The 26,413-nt window shown below is 33.1% G+C and overlaps 1 protein-coding gene across 1 annotated transcript in view; it reads left to right on the top strand.

Annotated features, from left to right (window-relative positions):
- Nucleotides 1–11,622, top strand: part of LOC108035828 (dipeptidyl aminopeptidase-like protein 6) — a 31,250-nt gene extending 19,628 nt beyond the window's left edge. Inside the window, exon 4 of the mRNA XM_050889679.1 lies at nt 11,223–11,622. Within this exon, the coding sequence (XP_050745636.1) occupies nt 11,223–11,235 (13 nt within the window). The 3' untranslated portion in view covers nt 11,236–11,622. The remainder of the gene's footprint in view (nt 1–11,222) is intronic.
- Nucleotides 11,623–26,413: the final 14,791 nt, after the last annotated feature.

Below are 26,413 nucleotides of genomic sequence, written 5' to 3'. Positions count from 1 at the left end.
CTGCAAGGGTATACAAACTTCGGCTTGCCGAAGTTAACTTCCTTTCTTGTTTGTTCTGTTTTTAGTCTGTAGGGGTTTCTGAGAACAAACTAAATTTGATTTAACAGCCACGTTCTTAATTTGAGAACAGTTTTTAAGTACAACTTGATTTAATCACAAAGATAACATTTTGAGTTCAAACAAGGAAGAACGCTATAGTCGAGCGCTTCGCCTATTAGATACCCGTTAGTCAGTTTAATGGAGCAAACGATTAATGAAGGTATATAGCAAATCGATATTTTAGGGCGCCATCTACTGGGTTTTTCAGTAGATGTTATGTGGGCGGCAGACAGATTAAAGCGTTTTAACAGTTTGTGGGCGTTTGAGTGGGCGTGACACCTATTTTTAGGTCAGTCGATAGGTATTGATGATACAAACACATTTCAGTTAAAATTTGGTTTCTATCATAAAAACTGTAGGCGCTATTGTGGGCGTTAGAGTGGCACAATAAATATTCTGCCTCTTATAGTTTCCGAATCTCAGCGTTCATACGGACGGACGGACATGGCTAGATCGACTCGGCTAGTGATCCTGATCAAGAATATATATATACTTTATAGGGTCGAAAACGCTTCTTTTTACCTGTTACATACTGAATAACATACTTACTCTACGAGTAACGGATATAAAAACGTCGTTTTCATTTTAACAAAATTTTCAACTCAGGTATGAACGTCTGAATGCTCTCTGCGAACTTTATAATAAATGTTCCTCTTTCCGAACAACGGAAATAATTATTAATAAGTTAAATTTGTGCAAAAGAATAATTGGGAAAACCATGTCTGTTCGGAGTGGCATAAGCGAAATGCCATTTAACCTCTTGAAGGAAGAGTCAATAAAATTTATGAAGGTCTAAGAGGCAAAATAGTGCATTACATGAATGTAAATAATGAATTGAACTTGATCTTTTCTGAGTATTTCGTGAGTGAAGCTAGATTAACGTTGCTACCTCATCTAAGTTATACTTTAGCAAAACAAGACTTTGAACGATTTGCAGAGTATATACAATTAATAAATCAATTTGAACAGATTGAAATGAAAAGCTTCCTAAAAAGAGTTTGACATTCTGATCAGGAATAAAGACTCTGATTTAGAATGTATTTTTCAAATATTCAACTTGAACTGCTGACAGATATAGAGTATATACAATTAATAAATCAATTTGAACAGATTGAAATGAAAAGCTTCCTAAAAAGAGTTTGACATTCTGATCAGGAATAAAGACTCTGATTTAGAATGTATTTTTCAAATATTCAACTTGAACTGCTGACAGATATAGATATGTATAGAATTATTTAAAAAAGCTTTTTGATGTGGCTTAGTACATTGAAGGCATAGATACACAAAAGCAAATAATAAATATTTGTCATATTATGATTCCTCGAAGGAGTCTTCATTTTTTAATGACTGTGGAAGCGAATTACTTGTTTGGGTGGGCAACGTCACAACCCCTGCCAAAAGACTATAGGGAACTTACAAAAGCTCTGGTAAAGCAATTACATTGATTTTAATACTTTATATGAGAAAAGGCTTATTGGAATATGGGAAGCTCCGGATAGCACCAAGTATGAACACTTTTCTTTACTTACTTTACTGTGTAAAAACTGTAATTTCAAAATTCAATTTTCATTTCAAGATAAGATAATTTCTAGTAATTCAATGAAAAGATGATCGTTCTATTAGACTTGTCGAAATGAAAAATATATTGTTTTCCCTATATGAAGACAAAGTTTTACTCTTAAATTATATGGTTACGGGTTTATTTATTTATAGATTAAAAAATTAAGTATTTTTATTAAGATTAACGTAATGATCTTGATGCAAAATTTAATACATCGAAATATTGTTAGTACTAGAATTATAAGAATTAATCTGCAAAACTTAAAAAAAAATTAACAAAAAAAAAGAAAGGGGTTTTTCAAAGATGAACTTAGCGGAAAAATCCTGAAAAAATTTTAAGGAGTGCTAAAAAGTTTATTCTTAAAGGATATAGCAAGTTGAATCTTCGCATAACAAAGCAAAGGGAGTGGGTTTACAAAATCTTACAATTCAACACTGTAAAAATACATTTCTGTTAAAATTTTGTTTCTAGCACAGAAGTTTTGGGCGCTACAGTCTTTCGGAAAATATTTTGAGTTAAAAAAAGAAAATATTTAGAGTTTTTTATTTATATTTTTAGTTATATTTGTATATACAATTAATGTAATAAATCAATTGTTATACCACAAAATGTCTTTCTTATTTATCCAAATAGTCTTTGAAAATCCCAGCCACTTAACTAAAACTTTATTTTCTTTTCGCCTTGCCTTTTTATACCCTTGAGGGGGTATATTGATTTTAATCAGAAGTTTGCAACGCAGTGAAGGAGACATTTCCGACCCCATAAAGTAGATATATTCTTAATGACCAGTTCATCTATATCTTAATACTAAAATTTTTTTTATTTCTAACTAAATCTTTGTTGTTTTTAACATATAGCTTCCTACGCTTAAAAATAACATTTTTATTAAATCTGGTTTTTTAAATTAAATTCTTTCAAAATCTTAAATTAGCTGCCATACGAACGATCAAAAAATTGCTGACAAAATAATATGAAAATACTGTATACCCTCCTAAGTTTAGAAATTTCACTATTTAATTCAATTTTGTTTAATTTGATTAAAATCGGACCACTGTATCATATAGCTGCCATAAAACGACCGGAAAATTGGTGGGAAAATAATATGAAAAATGTATCTCTTTGTTGTTTTTTATTATAATATTTTTTAATAAGTTTCGAATATTGAAATTAATTTTAGCAAAATCGGACGACTATATCATAAAGCTCTCATTGGAAATATCGGAAAATGGGTGGGAAAATAATATGAAATAAATTAAAACTTCGGTGTTTTTTAACATATTATCTTATAATATTGGGAATATCGTTTTTTATATTTTTAAGAATTTCGAATTCAATTTAATAAAAATCGGCTGTCAAAGAAATGGTGAGGGAAATATTAAAATAATTTTTTTTATATCTCTAAAGCAAGCAAAAATTAAAGATTGTTTAAACTTCACATGGTGGTAGTTAACTTTCTTTCTTGTTCTTACATCTATATGTTAGATTAGTCCGATTTTTATTAGATTGATTTCAAAATTTTTACAAACATAAAAAATTATATTCCCAATATAATAAGAGAATATGTCAAAAAGCCCCAAAGCTATAATATGTTTCATAATATTTTCCCAACAATTTTCCAATCGTTTCTATGACAGCTATATGATATAATCGTCCGATTTCCATAAACTTTAATTCGAAATTCAGAACTAATTAAAAAAATGTTTTTTCCAAGCTTAGAAGGTTATATGTTAAGAAACACCAAAGATATCATTTTTTCTTATTTTCCGACTAATTTTTCGATCGTTTCCATGGCAGCTATAAATATAGTCAGATTTTGACAAAATTTAATTCGAAATTCAGCACTAATTAAAAAATGTTATTTCTAGTTTGCGTAGAGACGGACGGACAGACTGCCAGACGGTCGGACAGACGGAAAAGGCTAGATCGACTCGTCTAGTAGCGCTGATCAAGAATATAAATACTTTATGGGGTCGGAAACGCGCAATTCGTTCTCTCCAAGCGCCGGCAGCAGCCTTGATCTTATTTTTCGGCTCTGCTTTTGTTTCAGAACGCTATAGTCGAGTGCCTCAGCTTAAGCTAGCAAATAGGGAATGGAGATATATAACCAGGAAAGCCATATTTTAGGGCGCCGCCTACCGGCTATTTTAGTAGATGCTATGTGGGCGGCAGACAGATTTAAGCGTTTAATCCGTTTCTGGGCGTTTATTTAGGTTGGCCGATAGTTATTGATGAGACAAACACAATTAAGTAAAAAATTTTATTGTATCATAATAACTGAAGGCGCTACAGATTTTCGCGGATTGTGGGCGTTAGAGTGGGCGTGGCACCCCGCTGCAACAAACTTGCGCTGCGCAGGAAACCCAGGTATCTGCATGCCAATAAGACATATTTAGCTCTTATAGTTTCCGAGATCTCTGCGTTCACAAATGGAGATATATAACCAGGAAAGCCATATTTTAAAGCGCCGCCTACCGGCTATTTCAGTAGATGCTATGTGGGTGGCAGACAGATTTAAGCGTTTATTTAGGTTAGTCGTTAAGTATTGATGAGACAAACACAATTAAATTAAAAATTTGAGCGTATCATAATAACTGTAGGCGCTACAGATTTTCGCGGATTGTGGGCGTTAGAGTGGGCGTGGCAGCCCTCTGAAACAAACTTGCACTGTGCTGGAAACCCAGGTATCTGCATGCCAAGTATGCCAGACTTAGCTCTTATAGTTTCCGAGATCTCTGCGTTCATACGGACAGGCAGGCAGACAGACAGACAGATAGACGGACGGACATGGGTAGATCGACTCGGCTAGTGATCCTGATCAAAAATATATATACTTTATGGGGTCGGAAACGCTTCCTTCTGCCTGTTATATACTTTTCGACGATACTGGCTACATCGACTTGGCTAGTGATCCTGGTATCCTTCTGATCACGTACAAAGATGTATAAGCACCAAAGCCATATTGAAATGTTCTACATACCAGATATTTCAGTGTACTCGTATGTCGTGCGGGCAACAGATAGATTTATGCGTTTTGGTCTTTTCTGGGCGTTAGAATTAGCGTGGCAAACTTTTTTTTCAGGTCAATGGATAGGTATTGATGAGACAAATACATTTCAACTAAAATGTGTATTCCAGTATGAGATTTGTGGCCCCCCATTTTTGGGCGGTCAAGTAATAGGTATGAGCTGAATACATTTCAGTTAACATTGTTGTTCTAGCATAACAAAGTGTAGATGTTAAAGTCTTTCGCGTGTTTGAATCTCTATGCCAAGTCCGACTCATCCTTTTAAAGTATACTTGGCTGGCATATAATAAAGAATATATATACTTTATGGGGTTGGAAACGCTGCCTTCTACCTGGTAAATCTTTCTTCTTACCTTACGAATAACGGGAATAGTTATTAATTAAACAAAATCGCACCTACAGAAAACAAAAGTTCTGAAATCAACATTTGTGAGAAAAATCTATTAAAAGATGCACTAATTAAATACATTTTCCTAATTTTTTTGCATTCGGCACGCTTTATGAAAATAAACACAAGCATATTGAATAGCGTTGCTGAGGAATCTCAAGAATTAATCTTTCTTTATAATCTTTCTTAATTAATCGTATTATATTACGTTTTTTTAGAACTCTAAAAAAACATATTGCGATAAACTGACAATTTGACAAACAAAATATAAATTTTATTTTGAGACGACCACGAAAATTTTGTTTTGCGTATTACTTTTGAACGGAAAACCTGATTTTTGAGTGTCATTCGACGCATACTTTAATTGAGAATAGCAGGGTGTAATTATCCCCACCGGCCTCAACAGATCAAGTTTTCCAAATTTTAACTTATATTTTTCATTACTTTTTCTCCCACATTAGTTGATTTTTATACCCTTTCAGAGGGTATAATGATTTCATTCAGAAGTTAGCAACGCAGTGAAGGATATAGTTTTTTTTTTAATTTTTTCCACAAAAGTTCCTATGGGAGCTATAAGATATTGTTGTCCGATCCGGCTGGTTCCGACTTATATACTACCTGCAATAGAAAGAAAACTTTTAAGAAAGTTTCAGCCCGATAGCTTAAAAACTGAGAGACTAGTTTGCGTAGAAGCGGAAAGACAGACGGACGGACAGACGGACAAGCGGACGGACGTACTGATGGACGGACAGACGGACGGACGGACATGGGTAAATCGAATCGTCTACTGACGCTGATTAAGAATATATATAATTTATGAGGTCACTGCGTTGCAAACATCTGACTGAAATCATTATACCCTCTACAAGGGTATAACAATGAAAACTTTTCGGTTTTCTGTTTGTTTTGGAATTTTATCATATAATGAAATTAATTTCCGAACTTTATGTTGTTGAATTACATGTTTCTATATAATCATTATAAAATTTACATAAATTTAGATGTTCTCCAAATGTGGTCTTTATAAATTCCTTTACGTCAATCCCAATGAACATGTTCCTTGAATACAGCAGATATTATAAATCCTGTTTAGTAAAGTTTTTAGAAGTTTTCGTTTCTGAAAAGTTAAATATTTTGTGGGCATTGTTGAGTGCACAGATACAATCTTGAGAATGTAATGCGCAATATGGAAACTGATTTCCATATTATTATTATATTATTATTTTTTGAAAGGGACATCGAATTTCATCAATGTTAACTATATCCGAGGTTTTTAAAAATTGTTGTGTGAAAATTCTTTTTTGATATCCTTTAAAAATTATTTCATTACTCTTATTTCTTTATTATTTTTCACATTAACATTTGTTTCTCTTTGAAAGTAATCTTCATCATTCCAATAAATTGTACGATGCTATTTTGTTAACCAAGTGGCTGTTTTTCTAAATTTTTTATTCAATTCGATAAAATCATGTGGAGAGTGTATAATAATATTAGAATTTAGGTTTGTTTCATTTTTGTTAAGAATCAAATTTCTTTCAAAATACATTTATTATTTTTTTCCAAGAAATTCTTGAATATCAATTGCAACAATCTCATCACTCATTGTTAGGCAATCCGCTGAACCGTTAAACGGGCTATTTTCAACTAAACGATCATGTATCGCAAGCAATATACATGAACATTTTTGATAGCGGGGTTGTAAAGTTCATCTTTTACGACAAAAGGAGCTTAAGTTTTAAGTTCTGCAGGTGATACTAAAGAAGATTCATTTCGATTATAATAGCTAGTTTGAAATTTTGCAATACATTTCATATAACTGAGCAAATCGATCTTTATCAAAATCTAAATTTAAGTTATCGTAAGGGTATGTTTCAGAATTTAAGTATACCTTAAGATTTCGTAAACATTAAGTTAATCAGATAATGGTTATCTTTAATTCCAGTTAAAAAAAATCGTGGACGTTTACGGTTAGCAGCTAATTTGACATTCCAAACATGAAGTTTTTTATTACTTAGTTAAGGATTAATGTATGTATTAATGTAATGTAATGTATGTATGATGAATATAATTAATTCTCTAGTCTCGACTGGTAAGTAATTAAAGCCTGGTTAAGCACTGATTCCAAATTCGTATATTGAATAATCTTGTCTACTATCAATATATGATCCTCTTACGATATAAGCGTATTGCGTTTATTTTTAAAATGTTGACTGGTTGATCGGTGGCAGAATATTTTTTAATTGAAACTAAGCAATTGACCAATTTGTTTTTGTGTTTATTAAAATTAATTCAATCCTTGCTAGTTAAAATATGAAAATTTTCACATGAACATAATTTAGTTAATTTTTTTATTAAATCATAAATATTATTTAGTTTATATGATCCCATGGGAGTTGAACAACTTTGTCACCAATATGAAAAAGATTATTATTTAACAACATTGGGTAAGAGTTGTACATATGAAAGTCAATGAGTGCACACTCATATTCAACATTTATCAGTTCAATGGTTGTGAAATAAGTAATGTTTGTAATGGGTTCATTACTACTCATTTGGATCTATAATAAACTGTGAAAATATATATACATTTAAATTCATTAAATCCTTTCCTATATCTTTCTTTTTTAAACCGTTTTTTATCCTCCTAATACTTATGGCAAATTTTCATAAATGAGTCATATACATGATAACGATATATATGTCGCATACTTAAATCATCTTGTTTAAATGAGTATATGTTTGACATAGCTAAAAAAAAAATATAATATATAATAATATTATATAAAAATATAATATATATAAATATAATATATATATAATAATATATCAATTTCTCTAAATACTCATACTTTGGTTGATATAAATTCCTTGAAAATACATATATATTCTCAAATTTTAATACGCTTGCATTTTCTATAAAACTGAGCATAATATTAGTTTTTCTACAGTTTGAGGGACCGCGACCGAGTTTCTAATTGTATTGGGTAATAAATAATTGTGGCCAGGAAATGCATTTATAAGTAACAGATCGCCGACTTCAATATTTCTAAATTATAGTTTTTGACGTATTAAACGCATGTAATGTAGTTCATTCGATTAAAAATACTCCTTGATTAAGCATTGTATAAAATAGGTAAACGTTTTTATAATTTTTACAGTCAGTCATCAAACTACAAACGAGGTAGTGGTATTATCAACAAAATAATTTGTAGCATATAACGTTTGATTTGGAAAAGGAGCTGATGGAAAGAAATGGCGCTTTAATTAAATTAATTAGATTTCGCGTACCTAGTTGGGGGAAGAAAAAAAAAGAAAGTTAAAGAAAACGGTCAAAAAACAACATCAACAATACTTGCCTGCATCACTCCATTTTTCGCAAAGGATTATTCCGAAGGACCACCCTACCAGGGAGTGACTATAAGCACTTTATTAGATAAACTACTTACAGGGCGGTGGGGTCTATAAGCATATGTTGGGTTATTTTTTCACATTTAGCAAGATTTCCAACTTAAAAAACTGTGTGATGAAATTTTGTATCTCCGGCGAAATCACTTGCCAGTTGGATGCTGTTTGAAGATTTTGCGGCTGCGTGCCAATCTGGACACACATTGAGGGAAAGAAAGGCACTCCCTTAGATTGGCCATACATATAGCTTGGTATATTTACGTAACTTGGCAGCAAGAAATCAAAATTCAGCTCTAAATCCTTTCGAGCTGATGGACTGTCCTTCTTGGCGATCAAAATCGAACAGACAAATATGGAACCAATCAGCAGATTTTCATTTTTTATCCTCTCAAAAGTCAAAACAAAAAATGACAATTTGCTCTGAGTTTCTGCCCTTGCTGATACCAACATTCTTGTTAGGCAGCACTTTTTTGTTTGCTTGTTTGTATCTTTTGATGGGTTATATGTTTTTCTTTATTCTTTGCCTACTTTTTAAGATTTCTAATAAACAAGCATTTCTACATATTAGCACACTTCCACCTGAAGCCCATATACCAGGTTATACATTTTGTGGACCTAAAACAAAGCTTAAGGAAAGACTGGAGCGCAGTGATCGTGGGGTTAATCAATTGAATGAAGTTCTTAGAATACCTGATATTTCTTATTCACAACATAAGGAATTAACTGATAGAAATAAGGCTGATGTTGTATTAATAATAGGGGGGAACATGATCGTTCAAAAGATAGTAGTATTGATGGAAAAACAGCAGCATACTTAGATACAAATATTATGAAAACAAAAAATAAATTTGGATTGGGTGCAAAGAAGGAAGCGAAGAGAAAGTCTATGAAAAGGAGATCAAAGGTAAAGAGTTTCTCAAATGTTATTCAAACAGGAATAGGAGCATTTGAAACTCAGAAACCATTTGATCTAATGAGTATAATCAAGGTTGCATGTAAGACAGTTAGTTAATCAAGTTGCTAAAATAGAAAAAAAAAAAGAGTAAGCGGTTGGTGAAGGTATATTGCTTAAAATTATAGAAAAGGTTATGAATTATATTTTAATACATTTAAAGGAAATCAAAAAAACTAATCAGTAAGCTACCTAAGTAAACTTTCAAATGTTGGTGTTTTGAGTTTTGGTCATTCATTTGGTCAATATATTCCAAGTTTCCGAGTTGTAATTATGAGAGACTATCCACCAAAATCTTTTTGAAGAGAAGAATCAATAATTGTAAACCTAGATGAGAGCTCATCAAATGGTACCCATTCGGTAGCTTATAACAAAAATAAAACAGTATACATTACGAGGCCAGTCCGATAAGTACTTAGCCTCACCGCCCGATGGCGTCACTATTGCAAGAAAAATTTGCTAATAGCCGAATCGGACTAGTAGCTTTGTTTTGGCTTTGTGTGGAATCGGATGTGTCCGCGAATTGTGTACGGTGACTCTTATTCTTCGATGGCAACCGTCAAAAATTTTTTAACGAGTTTCAACGTAGTCGCACTTCGGTTTTTCATGAGCCACGCCCAGGTGCCCCGAAAACGGCTACCACGGATAACTTGACCAAAATCCACGATCTCGTAGATACGCAAGATAGCTGAGACAGTAGGCATGTCAAAAGACCGTGAGGGTTATACTCTGCATTAAATTTTGGGCATGAGAAAGCTGTCGGTGCGATGGGTGCCGCGTTTGCTCACTCCGGACAACAAACGCAACCGTGAAGCTTCCCATTTCGACGCAAATTTTAGTGACTTTTTTCAAGTTTGATAAGAAAAATAAGTTACACGGAGCTAAATCTGGAGAATATGGTGGATGGGGTTGCAATTCGGCGGCGAATCGGCCCAATAGTTCGGAAGTGCAGTCCTGTGACCGTTTTGAACCTTCTCCAGGTAGTCGATGTAGATCACACCTTGTGAATCCCAAAAAACTGAAATTGAAACAGTAGCCGTCTGCAAGAATGTTTTACATGATAGTACATTTCACTTGCGATAGTGATGCCATCGGGTGGTAAGGCTAAGTACTGCTCGGTCTGCCCTCGTAGGTACTTATCATACCATGTCGTGTGTAATCCTTAATGCTTTTAGTCTTTTCTAGAGTTTTGGCAAAAAATTTGTCTTATTATAAAACTTTGTTTTCTAAGCTTGAAATATTTGTGAGTAGATGAATTATATTTTGAGTTATAATTTTTCTAAAAATCTCCTAACTTTCCGATGTTCTTATCAATATATTGTTTTGTTGGTTGATCATCGATATGTAAAGGTTTGGTTCCGTTTTTTAACCCACTTTTAAAACCCACCTGTAAACAATCTCAACCTAAAAATTTCAACCTAAAACAGTAAAACAACAACAACAAAAATAGCTAAAACAATAAAACAACAAAAATAGGAAACAACTACAAGCACTAAAACAACAACCGCGACCACCAAAAAAAGAGGTACATGAATATTGGTTGATGATCAGCGAAGAACTGATTAAATTGATTTCAGCCAAAGATACCAAAGATATTAAACCCTGTTATTCAGGCATTTTTTTCATTCACTCAGAAAATTAAAAAAATATAATTTAAATTTCGGTTGAATACTTTAAAGCTTGGGGGTGAATCGGATGGGGAAACAATTTGTAGGCAGGCAGAAAACACATTTATCTATGGCAGCAAGCGGAACACATTTCAATCTTTGGTTATCTTTTGTAACTTTTTCAGTTGTCATGTCTGATGGAAATGGAAATGAAACACCCAAAAAATGGAAAGGTAGAGCAAATTGATCAGGCACACCTACACAGGCTCCTAAATGCATATGCACGCATATTTTTGATGCACCCGCCACGAGCACCAAGGGGCGGTCGCCCCCTGGGAATCAGCAGATTATATCGCCCGAGCGAGCCAAACAAACTTGAATTTTATTTTGCCAGCCAAATCTGGGCAATTCAGTTCAGCGATCCAAATCGTCATTGGGTAGCTTATAACAAAAATAAAAAGTATAGTTGTATAGTTTTTAAAATTTACAACCACCAAAAGAAATTGTGAAATACTTGGGGAATACCATTTACAAGAAAACAAGCCCTTATTACTACCCACTGTGGAAACCTGTCTCTGAACTTCTTACTCTGTATCCCACCTTAACATTCTCGTTAAGCTCGGATGATCATCATTTTAATTTATCTATGATCGTTTAAACTTACATAAACTTTTTACATAGTATACACTTCTATAATTGGTTTGGTGACATAAATAAAGATGGTTGGCTTACCTGAAGGTATAAAAGGACAATCTGCAAACAGACTACTATCATTCTGTAAACAGTATCATATTTAAACAACTTCATGTGCAATTTAGAAAACAGCAACGAAAATCACAACAACAGCCACAAACAACAAAACAAAACGACAATAACAAACGGTAAGACAAAAACAACAAACAGCAAAAGAAGAACAACAAACAGCAAAACAACAGCAACAACAACAAACAAACGACATATGTAAACATCTACAAACAACTCTAATCTTCTTCGAGATAATAACTTATCTATAATAAAAAGATATCATAATAACCTCTATTTAGAATGAAAAAAAGTTTTGAAATCATGAAATTGTATCCATTTTCAATATTATATATATATACTCGTACACTTCGATATAAATAATTAAGGAACAATACATTTGACACAGTAGCATTTGAGTACCTGGGAAAACTAAAAAAATGAAGCGTAAACTTTTAGAACAGTTTACTAATTGTATGAATTCATTAAAAAGAAAATATGAGGAATTACAACAAATAACAAATGAGAACGTATCAAATTTAGAAGAAACTTTAAAACCTATTACAGAAACTTAACATGACTTACTGAAAAAAAGTAGGTATGCTGATAATGATGATGAAATGCATAATATGAAACCTTAAAAAGGAAATAAAACCACCTAATAGCTATGAAAGTGATGGTAATGAAAAATTCTATTCACAATATTCTGATGATTCTGATAATGAAGCAGATGTTTCACAACATTCTAATATAAATAAATCTAAGAAAGAAGGTGTGAGGTACAATCTTAACATTAATCAGTTAAAAGAATAAACGATTTTAGATAATAGATATGATCCAAGAGAGGAAAAAATATTTTAATACATTTAAAATTTTAAATAATGAAAGGGCATAATTTTTCATTATGCTCCTGAGGGCTATAATAAGAAAGATTTAGAATCATACAAAAACATTTTAATTGAAACAAGTACTCATAAAAAAATTTATCAAAATTTAAAATGGTCAATTGAAAGGAAATCGTTCTAAGAAATATTCTTTAAGTATTCAACTTTTAGTAACATCTTTAGTAAATGAACTAGATAGTGGGTCTAGGTATATGACACTACAACAAATGCCATCAAATTATGTATATTGGGATAATGTTAATGAACTTGTTGAAAGATCACAACTCTTACTAGCATCATGAGCTGCTGTTAATTTAACCATACTAATAAAATTTGTTTAATGGTAGAAGAGTTGCGATAAGAAAAATAATATATTAATAAACATACAAAACATTTAAATATGTTGGTTAATATTAAAATTTGACAAGCTTGGTCATTTTTTAAATGATAGAGACATTTTCTTTACTTTTTAAATGGTGTATATCTTGACACTGGTGGTCGCATAAATATACAGAAAAAAAGAATTAAAAACTCTTTAGAACCAATAAATGGTCATGATTTGGTTTTTAAATGTTATGTAGACGATAAAATCAATGAAGCGAAATAATAGCAAATAGCCACTATAACTAAAACATTTAAGAGTATCAAAGTTGGAAAGTAAAGCAATAAAATGATACCTTAAATGGAGCACATACATGATTTAGAGTTTCATGATAAATTGGAAAATCTTAACAAATTCATAAACCAAAATTTAAAGACCCTCACCAATTATTCGTTTTGATAATGATTGGATACAAAAAGATGGAAAATTCCAATTTTCTCGTCTTGAAAAAGAAAAAGCTATAACAATTAAATAAATATATCATTGTGTAATGATTTATTTTTATAATAACAATGTCAGTTGACAAGTTTGGTTATTTTTTAAATGAGAAAGTGTACTTAAGAGATGTTACAAGAGGTGTAGAAAATGGCAAAGTCTACTTAACGATTATGAACGTTCAGAGGTAAAGATTTGAAAATTCTCTACCTTTATTCATGAATGAAGTGGCAACAAAATTTTATACTGATGATGAAGTTATTAAACTACTGCAGAATTTAGTGAATTTCTATTCAGCCACAGAAACAATAAATCTTATTGATGGAAAAGTGATTGGAAAACAAAATTGGAATATGTTATAAAAACTATTAAAAGGATAGGTTATGATATAAATGAAAGAGAATAACATTTTTAATTATATCATTTCATCAAGTTTGAAAAGTAAGATCGAATTTTTAGAGAAGAAACCATTTGTAGCAAATAAAATAAAGCTATGAGTAAACGAGAGATTGTAAATGAATTACATAGCCCATCATCCAAAAATTTTCCAAGACGTAGAATAATAGTGAATGGTATTAATGATTTATGGCACGCTGATTTGGTTGAAATGGGTGCATATGCATCATCCATCGTTAAAAGTAATAGAAACCTTTACTAAATATCGATGGGGTGTAGAAATTAAACTAAAAAATGCAGAAAAAGTAACAAAAGCAATGAAAAAAGTAATAAATGTGGTAGTGGAGTACTAAAGAATTTACAAACAGTGAATGGAAACGAATTCTATAATTTAGACAAATAATGAATCGACATGAAATGAATCATTACTCAACATTTGGTAATTTTAAAGCATCTATTGTAAAACGTTTAATAAAACACCAAAATGACTAACGTGGCGTGAGTATAGTTTTAAAGGAATACATGCTACAAATATATAAAGAGTTGATTAATATATATAATAACGGGAAGCATACAGCGATTAAAATGAAACCCATTTATGTTAATGCTAACATTAAAAAACCAATTTTGATAAGATCATACAATTATATAAAAATATTTGCAAATGGAGACTTAAAAGAGGATGATCATGTACGATAAGTAAATACAAGGATGTCTTTAAAAAAGTTTAAACCCCAAACTGGACAACAGAAATTCTTGGAATTCGAAAAGTACAAAATACATTCTTCACCACATATTTACTTGAGGACTTAAAGAGTGACCCAGTAAATGGTGGTTTCTTTAAACAAGAAACTAAAAAAAAACTAAACAATTCCCCAAATATGTATCTTGTCAAAAAGATGATTTTGTGCTTTTGCGTTGGCTAGGCTTTTTAAAAGAGTTCAAAATGATAGTTGGTTCGCAAAAACGTAATTCAATATTATATATATATATATATATATATATATATATATATATATATATATATATCATCATATATCATCACGATTTAGCGTCGCTTGTGAACGACTGTGTTTACTTTTGTGCTCCGAGCTGTTGTCCTTTTCAATGATTTTGTGCGAGTGTTCTGTGTGTATTTATTTACAAAGATTAGCTTAACAATTGCGCTACTAATTTTAAATAGATCTCCCAGTAAACGGATACGTGTTAATAGTTATTTTAGCATTTCTATTAGATTTGTTTAATCTTATAGCTTTGCTTGTGTAACTTACGCTCCGAAACTTGCTAAAACTCTTTTACTCCCTCTCAATCTCCCTTGCTCTATTTTATAACTGTAATCACCTCTCTATGCACCCGCTGAATATCTAGTAGACTTTTTCTGTGCTATTTTCTGCAACTCTCTCTCACTCTTGCTTGATTTACTTTGTATTTGTTCGTGCTGAAAGTTGTTAGTGTCGCACAATCCACGCTCAGTCGATAGAATATTTTTTTTTCTCTTGAGCTCTCTTACGTTTTAATACATTTTCGCGATCTCGCGCTCTTATTTTTTTTTTTGTGTTTTGTGCCTTTGTGATTTTAGAATATGATCAGTGCCAAATTTACTTTGGGGTATATTTGATATTTTACTTCATTTTTCATTCGTTTGTCTTATAATGGCCCTTGTCTGTTCCAAGAAAAACTGCACACTTGCGTCTTCAACGAAAGACCCCTTTATTTTTTGCTGGCTCTGCAATTCGATGATGCACGTCAAATGTGCAGGATTCACCGGCAGAGTAAAAGATTTTATTGATCTCAACTCTGGTCTTATGTGGTTTGTGGTTCCTGCAAGGAAATGATGGCTGAGATGAGCGGCTTTATGAAGCAGACTTGAGACAGCCTGTTGAATATCTCGGGTGCTTTTAGGAAACTCAATGGAGGGTTCAATACCGTCTGTGCGCAGTTTAATAATAAAAAATTATTAACCGAGTCGCCTAAACGCAAAAAAGCTAGCTTAACCACCGTTAATGCCACCATTGATTCCAACCCAAATCCGAACTTGGTAGCAGCAGTTCCTGTCGACACAGGGGAAAGCGAACTAACTGTGCGTCTGGATACAGCTGGCTCGAATGAAGTCTATGTTTCCGGACTAAAAGCTTTTGTAATGGCTAAGTCAAAGAAATCGGTGCCGACCGTTCCTATAGGTACAGTAGGCACCGCTCCTGGATCTCAGCCTAGTGAGGTTCAGACTGCTGCTGGGGGGCGTAAAAAACTTTCAGTTGTTCCACAACGGAAGCAATTATTTGTTACTAGACTCACCCCAGATACCACATCTGAGGATGTTCAGGAATTTATACGTGAAAAATTCCCATCCGAAGATATTGCAGTTGAACAATTTCGATTTTCATATGCTCGTAGGATATCTTCTTTTAAAATATTTGCTCCGCCTGAAATTTTTAATGTTTTACTTTCTGAAAGCTTTTGGCTTAATGATGGTTTAGTAATTAAAGAATTTGTCCCAAATAAACCGAGAACAAATAACAGACCCTTTACTTTGTCAAAAAACTAAAAAGTTTAATGTTGGCGTATCAAAATGTTAGGGGATTAAATCTGAAGCTACCCAAGCTTTATGCTGACCCCTCTGCATTTACAGAAGATATTTTAGCTCTTACGGAAACTTGGCAGAAACGAGGGATATCCGACTCTGAAGTTCTGGATAATAACTTTAATACTTTTAGAACCGATCGCCACTCACGTAGGGGGGGGCGGTGTCCTGATTGCCGTTACCTCTAGCCCAATGAAATTGAATTTCTAAGTGTGAAAGTTTCTTTGCAATCTTTATCTGTTTTTGTTACATGTTCTTATATTCCACCTGGCTCTGACCTAGTAATTTATGAACACCATCTGTCTGCAATAAAATCTGTTTTAACCCTTCTTTCTAACAGGGACTTGATTGTTTTAGGTGACTTTAATCTACATGATATTTCTTGGTCTCCTCCTACTGACTCATTTGTCGCTATGCCGTTATACGCCCATGATTTTGTGGATGACCCTTTAGAATTATCGTTACAGCAAGTAAGCTTTATAAAAAAATTGTATGGTATGGCAAATTGTATTTTTTCCCCTGTAATCACCGAAAGCTCTCTCGTAAGAGATTTAGCAACAACAACACCAACTTATGCTTTCGGTCCAGATGGACTTCCTGGATGTGTGCTTAAGTTTTGTGCGTCAACCATTTTTAAACCGATTCTTTAACTTTTTAATTTGTCTATTTCATCATCAGTTTTTCCTTCTATCTGGAAGGACTCCTTTATAAATTCCAATCCATAAAAAAGGTGCAAAGGCGGATGCCCAAAATTATAGAGGTATTCCTAAATTGTCGGCAATTCCTAAAGTATTTGAACGTATTATCACTTCTCATTTGCAACATTTATGTTCCTCTCTTACATCACCGTGTCAGCATTGTTTTGTAAAGACAAGATCGACCACCACTAACTTTTTTGAAATGTCAGCTATTGTAATAAATGGGTTTAAGAAAAAAATCCAGACGGACATTGTTTATACAGATTTTAGTAAGGCCTTTGACTGCGTTAACCACTCATTCCTTTTATTTTAATTAGATCAGCTTGGGTTTCTTGGTAATCAATTATCTTGGATTTCATGTTACTTGAATGGTAGGACTCAGAGGATTATATTCAAGAATGCTGTTTCAAAATTGATCTACGTGACGTAGTCATTTGGACCCTTTGCTGTTTACTTTGTCTATTAACGATCTATGCTGATGATGTTAAGCTTTGTTTATCATATAATGATATAGCGTCGGGATTTAACTTACAGTCGGATATTGATTGTTTTCATGGATGGTGTGAGTACAACCTTCTAAATTTAAACTGCCTTAAATGCAATGTTATCTCTTTTTTTTAGGGGTAATCCTACGTTTATCAGTTACTTTCTTAAACATACTCCTCTTGACCGTATATATTCAGTTAACGATTTAGGTGTTTTTCTTGACCCTAAACTTAAATTCGACTGTCACATTATATCCATTGTTAACAAAGCCATGAGTGATCTTGGGTTTATAAAGCGTTGGTCAAATGAATTTGATGACCCTTATACGACCAAATTATTATTTAGCTCCCTTGTCCGTCCTATTTTAGAATATTGCTCGTCGGTTTGGAGTCCACAATATCAAGTGCAAATCGACCGTATTAAGTCGGTTTATTTTGACTGGGATCAAAACGTAAGGCTACCTTCCTACCAGAGTAGATTACAGTTGCTTAACTTACCTACACTTGTAAATCGTAGAAAAATGCTTGGTACTATTTTTATACAACATCTTATAAGAGGTGACATTGATTCTGCAGATCTTTTAAACCGCCTAACATTCAATGTTCCTATTAGACTAACAGGAAATTATTATCCTCTTAATTTGCCACGATGTACATCAAATTTTTGTCTTTCGCGTTCTATGTAGTAACTATAATAAACTTTATCATTTGATTTGATTTTCAACATCTATCCCGGTATTAAAAACTAATATTTTAGCTCATTTGTTTAATTCTTAGTTGTGCCTTTTATTTCCATTTGTGTCCCGTCTCTATTTGTTGTATGTATGTATCTTCCTCGCGAACTCGCATTTTTTGCCCAAATGGATAAAAGGGCCCCGCGCGTAACAAGCACGTGCTTGGTGTCGTTGCAATCAACAGCAGCATCACATCCAACAGCGACACTAAAAACAACAACATCAGCGAACATCTACATACAACTATAAACAGCAAAAAAAAAACAGCAACAGCACCACTACCAGCAACACAATCAAAAGTGTTTCCAGCAACAACAGCACCACCAACAACACAACCAACAACAAAATCACCAGTGGCATCAAGTCCATAACACAAGATTCACCTCTTCTTGATACTTTTAATAGTACTGAAGAAATGCGGTTTTCGACAAAGACAACTAGCACTATAAATACAACTACAACTACAAGAAAACCAGAAAAAAAGGATTCTAAAAATGAAATTAAAAATCATGTACGTCAACTACAATAGATCATAATTCAATAGAAATAATTGAACAATAAAAATTAGGTTCATTAGCTACAGAAAACCACCAAAAAATTATAAAGGGGAGTAATGATAATGAATCCGATTCGGATAACATAAGTCGAGCATAAGTAACAAATTAAGAAATGCAATTAATATTAATAATTTACAATTCGAATACAAAAAGAGAGCTGTTATAGAAAATTTAAAAAAAGATTAATTGAGAATGAAAGGAACATATGAGGCCATTTCGATATACATAAAAATGTATAAAAAAGAATAAAATCAAAACGTTGTAACAGACATATGAATGCACATACCCCTCTAGCAACAGATGGGTAGAAAACTATACGAAAGGATCTTACAAGACCCAAAACATTCTTTACAAAGTGAAAAAATTGCAGACGAAGATGAATAAAAAGTTTTTTTTCTTAATAATGATCGAAAAGTAACAAGAAATATATATTGATTAAGCAGAATGAATGCACGCTTTGTACTTAAAAAAGAGATACATAGCAAGTGAAATGTTAAGAGAATACTTAAATAAAAAAGAAAGTGAGTTTAGTACTGATAAGATAAAAATACACGATATTAAAGCTAGCTAATAGCGATATAATGATATCAAACAAAAACACCTCTGAACGAGGTAAAAATCTAGTGGCGATCGCAAACAAAACTTCTTATATAAACTTTTCTGCAGAAAATGTATTAAACAATCTACTAAAGAAATCATTTTTAAATTTTTTTTATGTTGGCTTAAAAAAATGTCGAATTAAAAAAAATTAAGAAAATGTCTTTATTTAGTAGATCTTAATATAGATTTTCATCAAAAATGTTAATATCACATTTTTTGTTTTCTTTGTTTGTGATCGTCACTAGATTTTTACATCGTTTTTGTTAATTTCAAAACTTTTTGTGTTAAAAATCATTCAAATAATTCATCTACTTTCATAAATAGTATTCATGTTTCTTATGTGAAACATTCACCTTAAACCATACGGTAGTGTTATACATAGGTTCTAAATTAGTACAAATAGCCACTTCTGTTGAAAAAATTTTAAAACGGGACTTTTACAAAGATGTGTTGCATGTAAAGCTTAGGAGATGTCAGTGGATATACACTTTAAGGCTTTGCACGAAATCGTTAAGCCCACATTTGAGAAATAGGAAAAAAGTTAAAAAAAAAATCGGAACAAAAAACTTTTTGCCATAGTCATTAAACGATAGCATTTCGACAAATCATTTTAGGAAATAAAATGTAGCTTTGATTTCGGGTGTTTTTTTTTGGAGGTATAGAACTTTAAGTTGGCATCACTGTTCAAGATGGCTACCGATTTAACAGCTGTCAAGTGAAATAGTGCAATTTTATTTCGAAAGTAATGGTTCAGTGCGGAATACGTATCGCGCACTACGTCCATTTTATCGTCGACTAAATCGTCCATCAGAGCAGTTAATTCGATTAACCATGAAACGTTTTCACACCACGTTTACTATTATTGATAACTCGCATCCCAAGAGACGCCGTACGGTGCGTACAGAAGAAGCTACTGCTACTGTAGAGCGTAGCATTCGGGAAGACCCGAATGAGTCCATCCGCCATCGAGCACAGGAATTGGATCTGTGTCCATCCACTTAATGGAAGATTTTGCGGAGAGATCTTGGCTTGCGTGCTTTCAAAATCCAACTCGTGCAAGAATTGAAGCCAAACGATCATCAAGCAAGGCGTAGTTTCGTCGAATGGGCCCAAAATGAGATTGTCGTTGTATCCGATTTTCATAAGCGAATTTTGTTTAGCGATGAAGCGCACTTCATTTGGAGTGAAGCTAATCCTCAAGTGTATGTCGAAACACCGTTACATCCAGAAAATCTGACTATTTGGTGCGCTTTATGGGCTGGTGGAATCATTGGTCCGTACTTCTTCAAAAACGATAATGGCCAGAACGTTACGTTATGATCGGTAAAGAGCCATTATTACTAAATTTTTCATTCTTGAATTGAACAGCCATGATGTCCAGGAGCTCTGGTTCCAACAAGACGGAGCAACATTTCACATATGATTTATTGAAAGACACGTTTAGTGACCGCCTAATTTCACGTTTTGGACGTGTAAGTTGGCCTCCAAGATCTTGTTATTTAACACCGCTAGACTACTTTCTGTGGGGCTATGTTAAGTCATTGTTCTATGCGGATAAGCCACAAACGCTTGACCATTTGGAATACAACATTCTCCGTTTTATTGCCAATATACGGCCGCAAATGTTGGGAAATGTCAAAAATTGGACGTCCAGATTGGACTACATCAGAGCCAGCTGTGGCGGTCATGTGCCTGAAATCATATATAATATGTAATGCCACAAAATTATCTTTCAAATAAAAAAACATTCATGACAATCGAATAATCCATCGTTGTTTTATTGCAACTTAAAATTATATAGCTCTAGAAAAAACACCCGTTAGTTCTCGGGTGTACAAAGTTTAGATATATCTTGCTGTTTTCTCGCCAAAACAGCTGGTTTGCCTAAAAGTTTCATGGATTAAGCTCTTTGACATCATCTTAAATTTCCAGGACATTCAAATACAATTTAGTTACGCAGCAAAAAATGTCAATGATCAGGCAGTGTAAGATACTGTAATGTGTCGTATGCCAAAATTTTAGAAATCTCAAAGTCTCTTCATCTTTAACTCTTATTTTTAAGAATTCATAAAAAGGGATTTAAAAATAAATAAAAATAACTTTGGGCCATAATTTTTAAACGGTGCTATTTTCACAAATTGTGTTTAAAATTCGTGTGTAGTATTTTGACAAACCTTGTCAAAAGCCTGTAGCTTTAGTTGTTCACAAGTTACGACTGTACAAAATATATCTATTTATAGCTGTTTTCTCGCCAAGCTAGTTTTTTCAAAAGTGGTAGAATCAAAGTTTCTTATACTAATCTGCTTAACATATTCTTAAATTTTTAGGACCTTCAAATAGAGTTTGGATTCGGTCAAAAAAAAGGAATATTCTTAGGCAGTGTAAAATGCTTTGAACTGGTTTATGTAGCCATTTTTGTTTATTTTTTTTGTTTTACAAGAATGTGTCGCATGCCAAAAGTTGGGGAATCTTAAGGGCTATAAACCTTAACATTTTATTTTAAATCGCTAACGGCTTTTTTTTAAAAAAAGAAAAAAAATACAAAAAATATTTTTAAAAATAAGTGGACTATAATTTTTAAACTGTGGCATTAACAAATAGTATTTAAAAGGCGTACAAAGTATTTAAAAATACCTTTCCAACGACGTATAGCACAAACCTTTAACTGCAGTACTTCACAAGTTACGAGTATACAAAATTAAGCTATTTATAGCTGTTTTCTCGAAAAACTAGCTTGTTTTTCCAAAAGTGGTAGAACTAAGGTTTCTTTGAACGGAGCGTATTTTATTTGAGAATACAACAAATCAAATTTTCGAAATTTTAACCTTTACACTTTCACCACTTTTTCTCCCAAATTAGTTCATTTTTTTTTAAGTCTTGGTTTACAACTCTTTTTGTTTATGCAATACCTTTCGATTGATGTGTCACCCGAAACAAACTGACGATTTCTGTAGACTTTCAATTCTTTGTGTATATATAGTAGTTGCCTTATTGGTAATGATTATATTGCAAAGCATGTTACTATCACTGCCTAATTAACCTAACCTAAGAAGTCTTTGATGTACATATGTCCACCATCAACAGCATCGACGTCAATGTTGAGAATATCCGATCTAATTGTCAGGTGCTCAAAACAACTTTGCAACCATTTATAATCGCAGTGGGCATCAAAAAATTATTTATTGCACCCCTAAACTATTCCAAGTACTGAATCTAAAATATTCCGATCCATGCAGTTTAGCTTGGACCTTCCTTCAAATTTCTTTGCATTAGATAGAAACTCCCGATCATGCTAGATAAGCATATCTTTGCTAACTTCTAAATTATTTCAATATCAGTCAAAGTTAGATTACGTTTTTCCAGCTGTATTAATTTCATCAAAATATTTAAACTGTTATGGCTACCAACTCAAAGCTTTAGATGCTGGTATTATTATTAATTTAAAACAAGGAAGAAAGCTATAGCCGAGTGCCCCGACTATCAGGTACCCGTTACTAAGTTTGAGGAAGCAAAAGGATAATGAAGATATATAAGCAGCAAAGCGATGTTATAGGGCGCCATCTACCGGCTTTTTCAAAAGATGTTATGTGGGCGGCAGACAGGTTTAAGCGTTTTGGCCATTTGTGGGAGTCAATTTTCACGGATTGTGGGAGTTAGAGTGGGCTACTCACCCCGCTGAAACAAACTTGCGCTGCGTAGAAAGCCCAGGAATCTGCATGCCAGGTATGAATATTATATCTCTTATAGTTCCCGAGATCTCAGCGTTCATACGGACGGACAGACGGACATGGCTAGTTCGACTCAACTAGTGATCCTGATCAAGAATATATATACTTTATGGGGACGCTTCCTTTTACCTGTTACATACTTTCTGTCGAATCTAGTATACCCTATTACTCTACGAGTAACAGGTATAAAAAATTATTTTATGTTAGCTGTAGTTATAGGTGACAATTTCGGTGCCAATGCAGTTTTGTGCATGGAACAATCTTTAAATTCATTTATATTCTGTAGGGCTTGCAGATGCACTAAAGGTGAAAGTAGATTTAAAACAAAAGAACAAAATATTCGAACTATAGAAAATTATATCAAAGATTGTGAGCAAGATAATTCGAAAATCGAATGCCCACTCAATGTTTTAAAATCTCTTAGTTTAGTTAATAATATATCCTTTGATATCATGCACGACGTGGTCGAAGGTGTCTGCTCTTATGACTTTTGTCAAGGGTTTACATCATTAATTAAAGACGCTTGTTTCCTTATGACAAACTACAAGCTTCAAATATATGTGCTCACATTACAGCACAATACCTTAAAAAGGATAAGTCTAAAATGAAACCCAGTGAAATGATTTTCTTTATCGTTCATTAGCTATTAATTGGGAATTGGTTATCGTTCTGACTAAAATAGTGGCTTTGATTCGATAGTTGGTGAGGGAGATTTAATTTCATAATTTCATTATATAGCAACCATAACAACTATTTGACGGTTTGGTTCATTAAAGTTCATGTAAGCTATAAGTTATTTCATTTTAATTTGTTATTTTAAATACGTCTTGGCACTTTTTGTTATTGGTAAGTCGCGAAGTATAGCCATTCGTATAAATTCTCATATCTTTGTGTTTGGCATCACACATAATAAGGTAAAATGTTTTCTTTATCAAAACATGTTTCTTTTACATCAAATATAATTTCTGAACTAAATTTATATACCAATTAAAAAATAAAATTTGTATTTAACAAGAAAGGAAGTTAACTTCAACAAGCCGAAGATTGTATACCCTTGCAGTTATAAAAAATAATCAATAATTTTATTAAATTGAATTCGAAATTCTTAAAAATATAAAAATTTATATTCCCAATATTATAAGATAATATGTCAAAAAGCCCCAAAGCTATAGCTCGTTTCATATTATTTCCCACCAATTATCCGATCGTTCCTATGACAGCTATATGATATAGTCATCCGATTTTAATAAAATTTAATTCGAAATTCAGAACTATTTAAAAATGTTATTTTCAAGCTTATAAAGTTATATGTTAAAAAACACCAAAGATATAATTTTTATACCCTTGCAGAGGGTACAATGATTTCAGTTACAAGTTTGCAACGCAGTGAAGGAGACGTTTCCGACCCCATAAATATTCTTGATCAGCGTCGATCTAGCCATGTCCGTCTGTCCGTCCGTCTGTCCGTCCGTTTCTACGCAAACTAGTCTCTCAGTTTTAAAGCTCAGTTCTATAGCTATTTAAATTAGTTCTGAATTTCGAATTAATTTTTATCGGAAGACTATATCATATAGCTGCTATAGTTCCGACGAAAACTACACGTTAGGATTCTTTCTCTTGAGGTATGTAAAAAAAATTTAACATTTTATAGCTGTTTGCTCGCCAAACTAGCTAGTGTTTCCAAAAGTGGTAGAAATAATGCTTCTTATATTGAGCTGCATATTACCGTCTATAATTATCAGGACTCTAAAATAACGTTTTGGGACAAACTGAAAAACAAAATAATATTTCCATTTTGAGAAGACCCTCAAAATCTTGTTTATATATCACTCAAAAGAATAGATTTTATTTCTTTGAAAAACTTAAAAAGACAACGTTTTCCTTACTTTTATTATTGGAGGGAGGAACACGATTGTTTCACACCACAATAAGTATGCGTGTCTAATATCCCTCTCTCAAACAAACACCTTTTGATTTGTTGGCTGACCTGTGACCTGTAACCTGTCGTTAAACGGACACCCCAAAATTATACAAGGTGAGTTCCAGAGTAAGCCGGACTTTAAAAAAAAACGACAGAACAATTAGTTTTTTCGGTAAAATCTATTTTATTTTATTCAAAATAGTCTCCTTCTGCTTTAATACAGCGTTTTTCTCGTTCCAAGAGCATGTCGAACGAGTGATTTAGCTCGTTGCCCGGTATGGCCGCCAGTATGCCGGTGCAAGCCTTTTGAATGGCCTCTACGTCTGCATAAAGCTCTCCTTTCATCGGCAAATGCATTTTTCCGAAAAATTAGAAGTCGCAGGGTGCCATATCAGGTGAATACGGGGAGTGGTTGATGGTTAAAATGTGATTTTTGGTCAAAAAGTCGGACACAAGCGTCGATCGATGAGACGGCGCATTACGCCAACTTCCATCTTCACGATATTCGGGTCGAACTCGTCGAATAAGACCCACCAAACGCTTCAAAACTCCAAGGTAGAATACCGCACTAACGTTTTGGCCGGGTGGAACAAATTCTTTGTCGACAATACCCTTGGAATCATAAAAACAAATCAGCATTGTCTTCAGTTTTGACTTATCCAGGCGCGATTTTTTTGGGTTTCGGCTCGTCCGGTGCCTTTTATCCAACACTCTGGCGTTTCGTTTCGGGATCATATTAAAAACACCACGTGTCGTTACTAGTCACAATCTTAAAAAGAAAGTTTGGGTCTTTATTTTGCCTCTTTAATGATGTCCTTCGAATGTTGTATTCTGAGCAATTTTTGGACGTCAGTCAATTTGTGCGGAAAAAACCGTGCTCACACCATTTGTAAGCCCAAATGTTCTGTCAAACTGCGATAATTCGATGTTTTGGAGATGTTCGATTCTATTTCCATGAATTTCAATGATGATTTCGGCTGATTTTTTATGAATTGACTCACAGTTTCGATGGAGTTTTCGATGATCACGGATTTTTGTTGGCCCACATGTTCATCGTCATTTATGTTGGCCCACATGTTCATCTTCATTTATGTCCTCACCACCACTTTAAAAACGTTGAAACTACGGGATAGGCAATCATCGCCATAATCTTGTTTCATCAATTGAAACGTTTCGGTCATTTTCGGCTCATTTTCGCGCCGATGTCAAAAACATACTGACACCTCACTTCCAA

This window comes from Drosophila biarmipes, unplaced genomic scaffold, assembly GCF_025231255.1.
Source record: "Drosophila biarmipes strain raj3 unplaced genomic scaffold, RU_DBia_V1.1 ptg000005l, whole genome shotgun sequence".
NCBI lineage: Eukaryota > Metazoa > Arthropoda > Insecta > Diptera > Drosophilidae > Drosophila > Drosophila biarmipes.
Note: the sequence above shows the minus strand (reverse complement) of the source record. Positions and strands in the feature narration are given on the sequence as shown.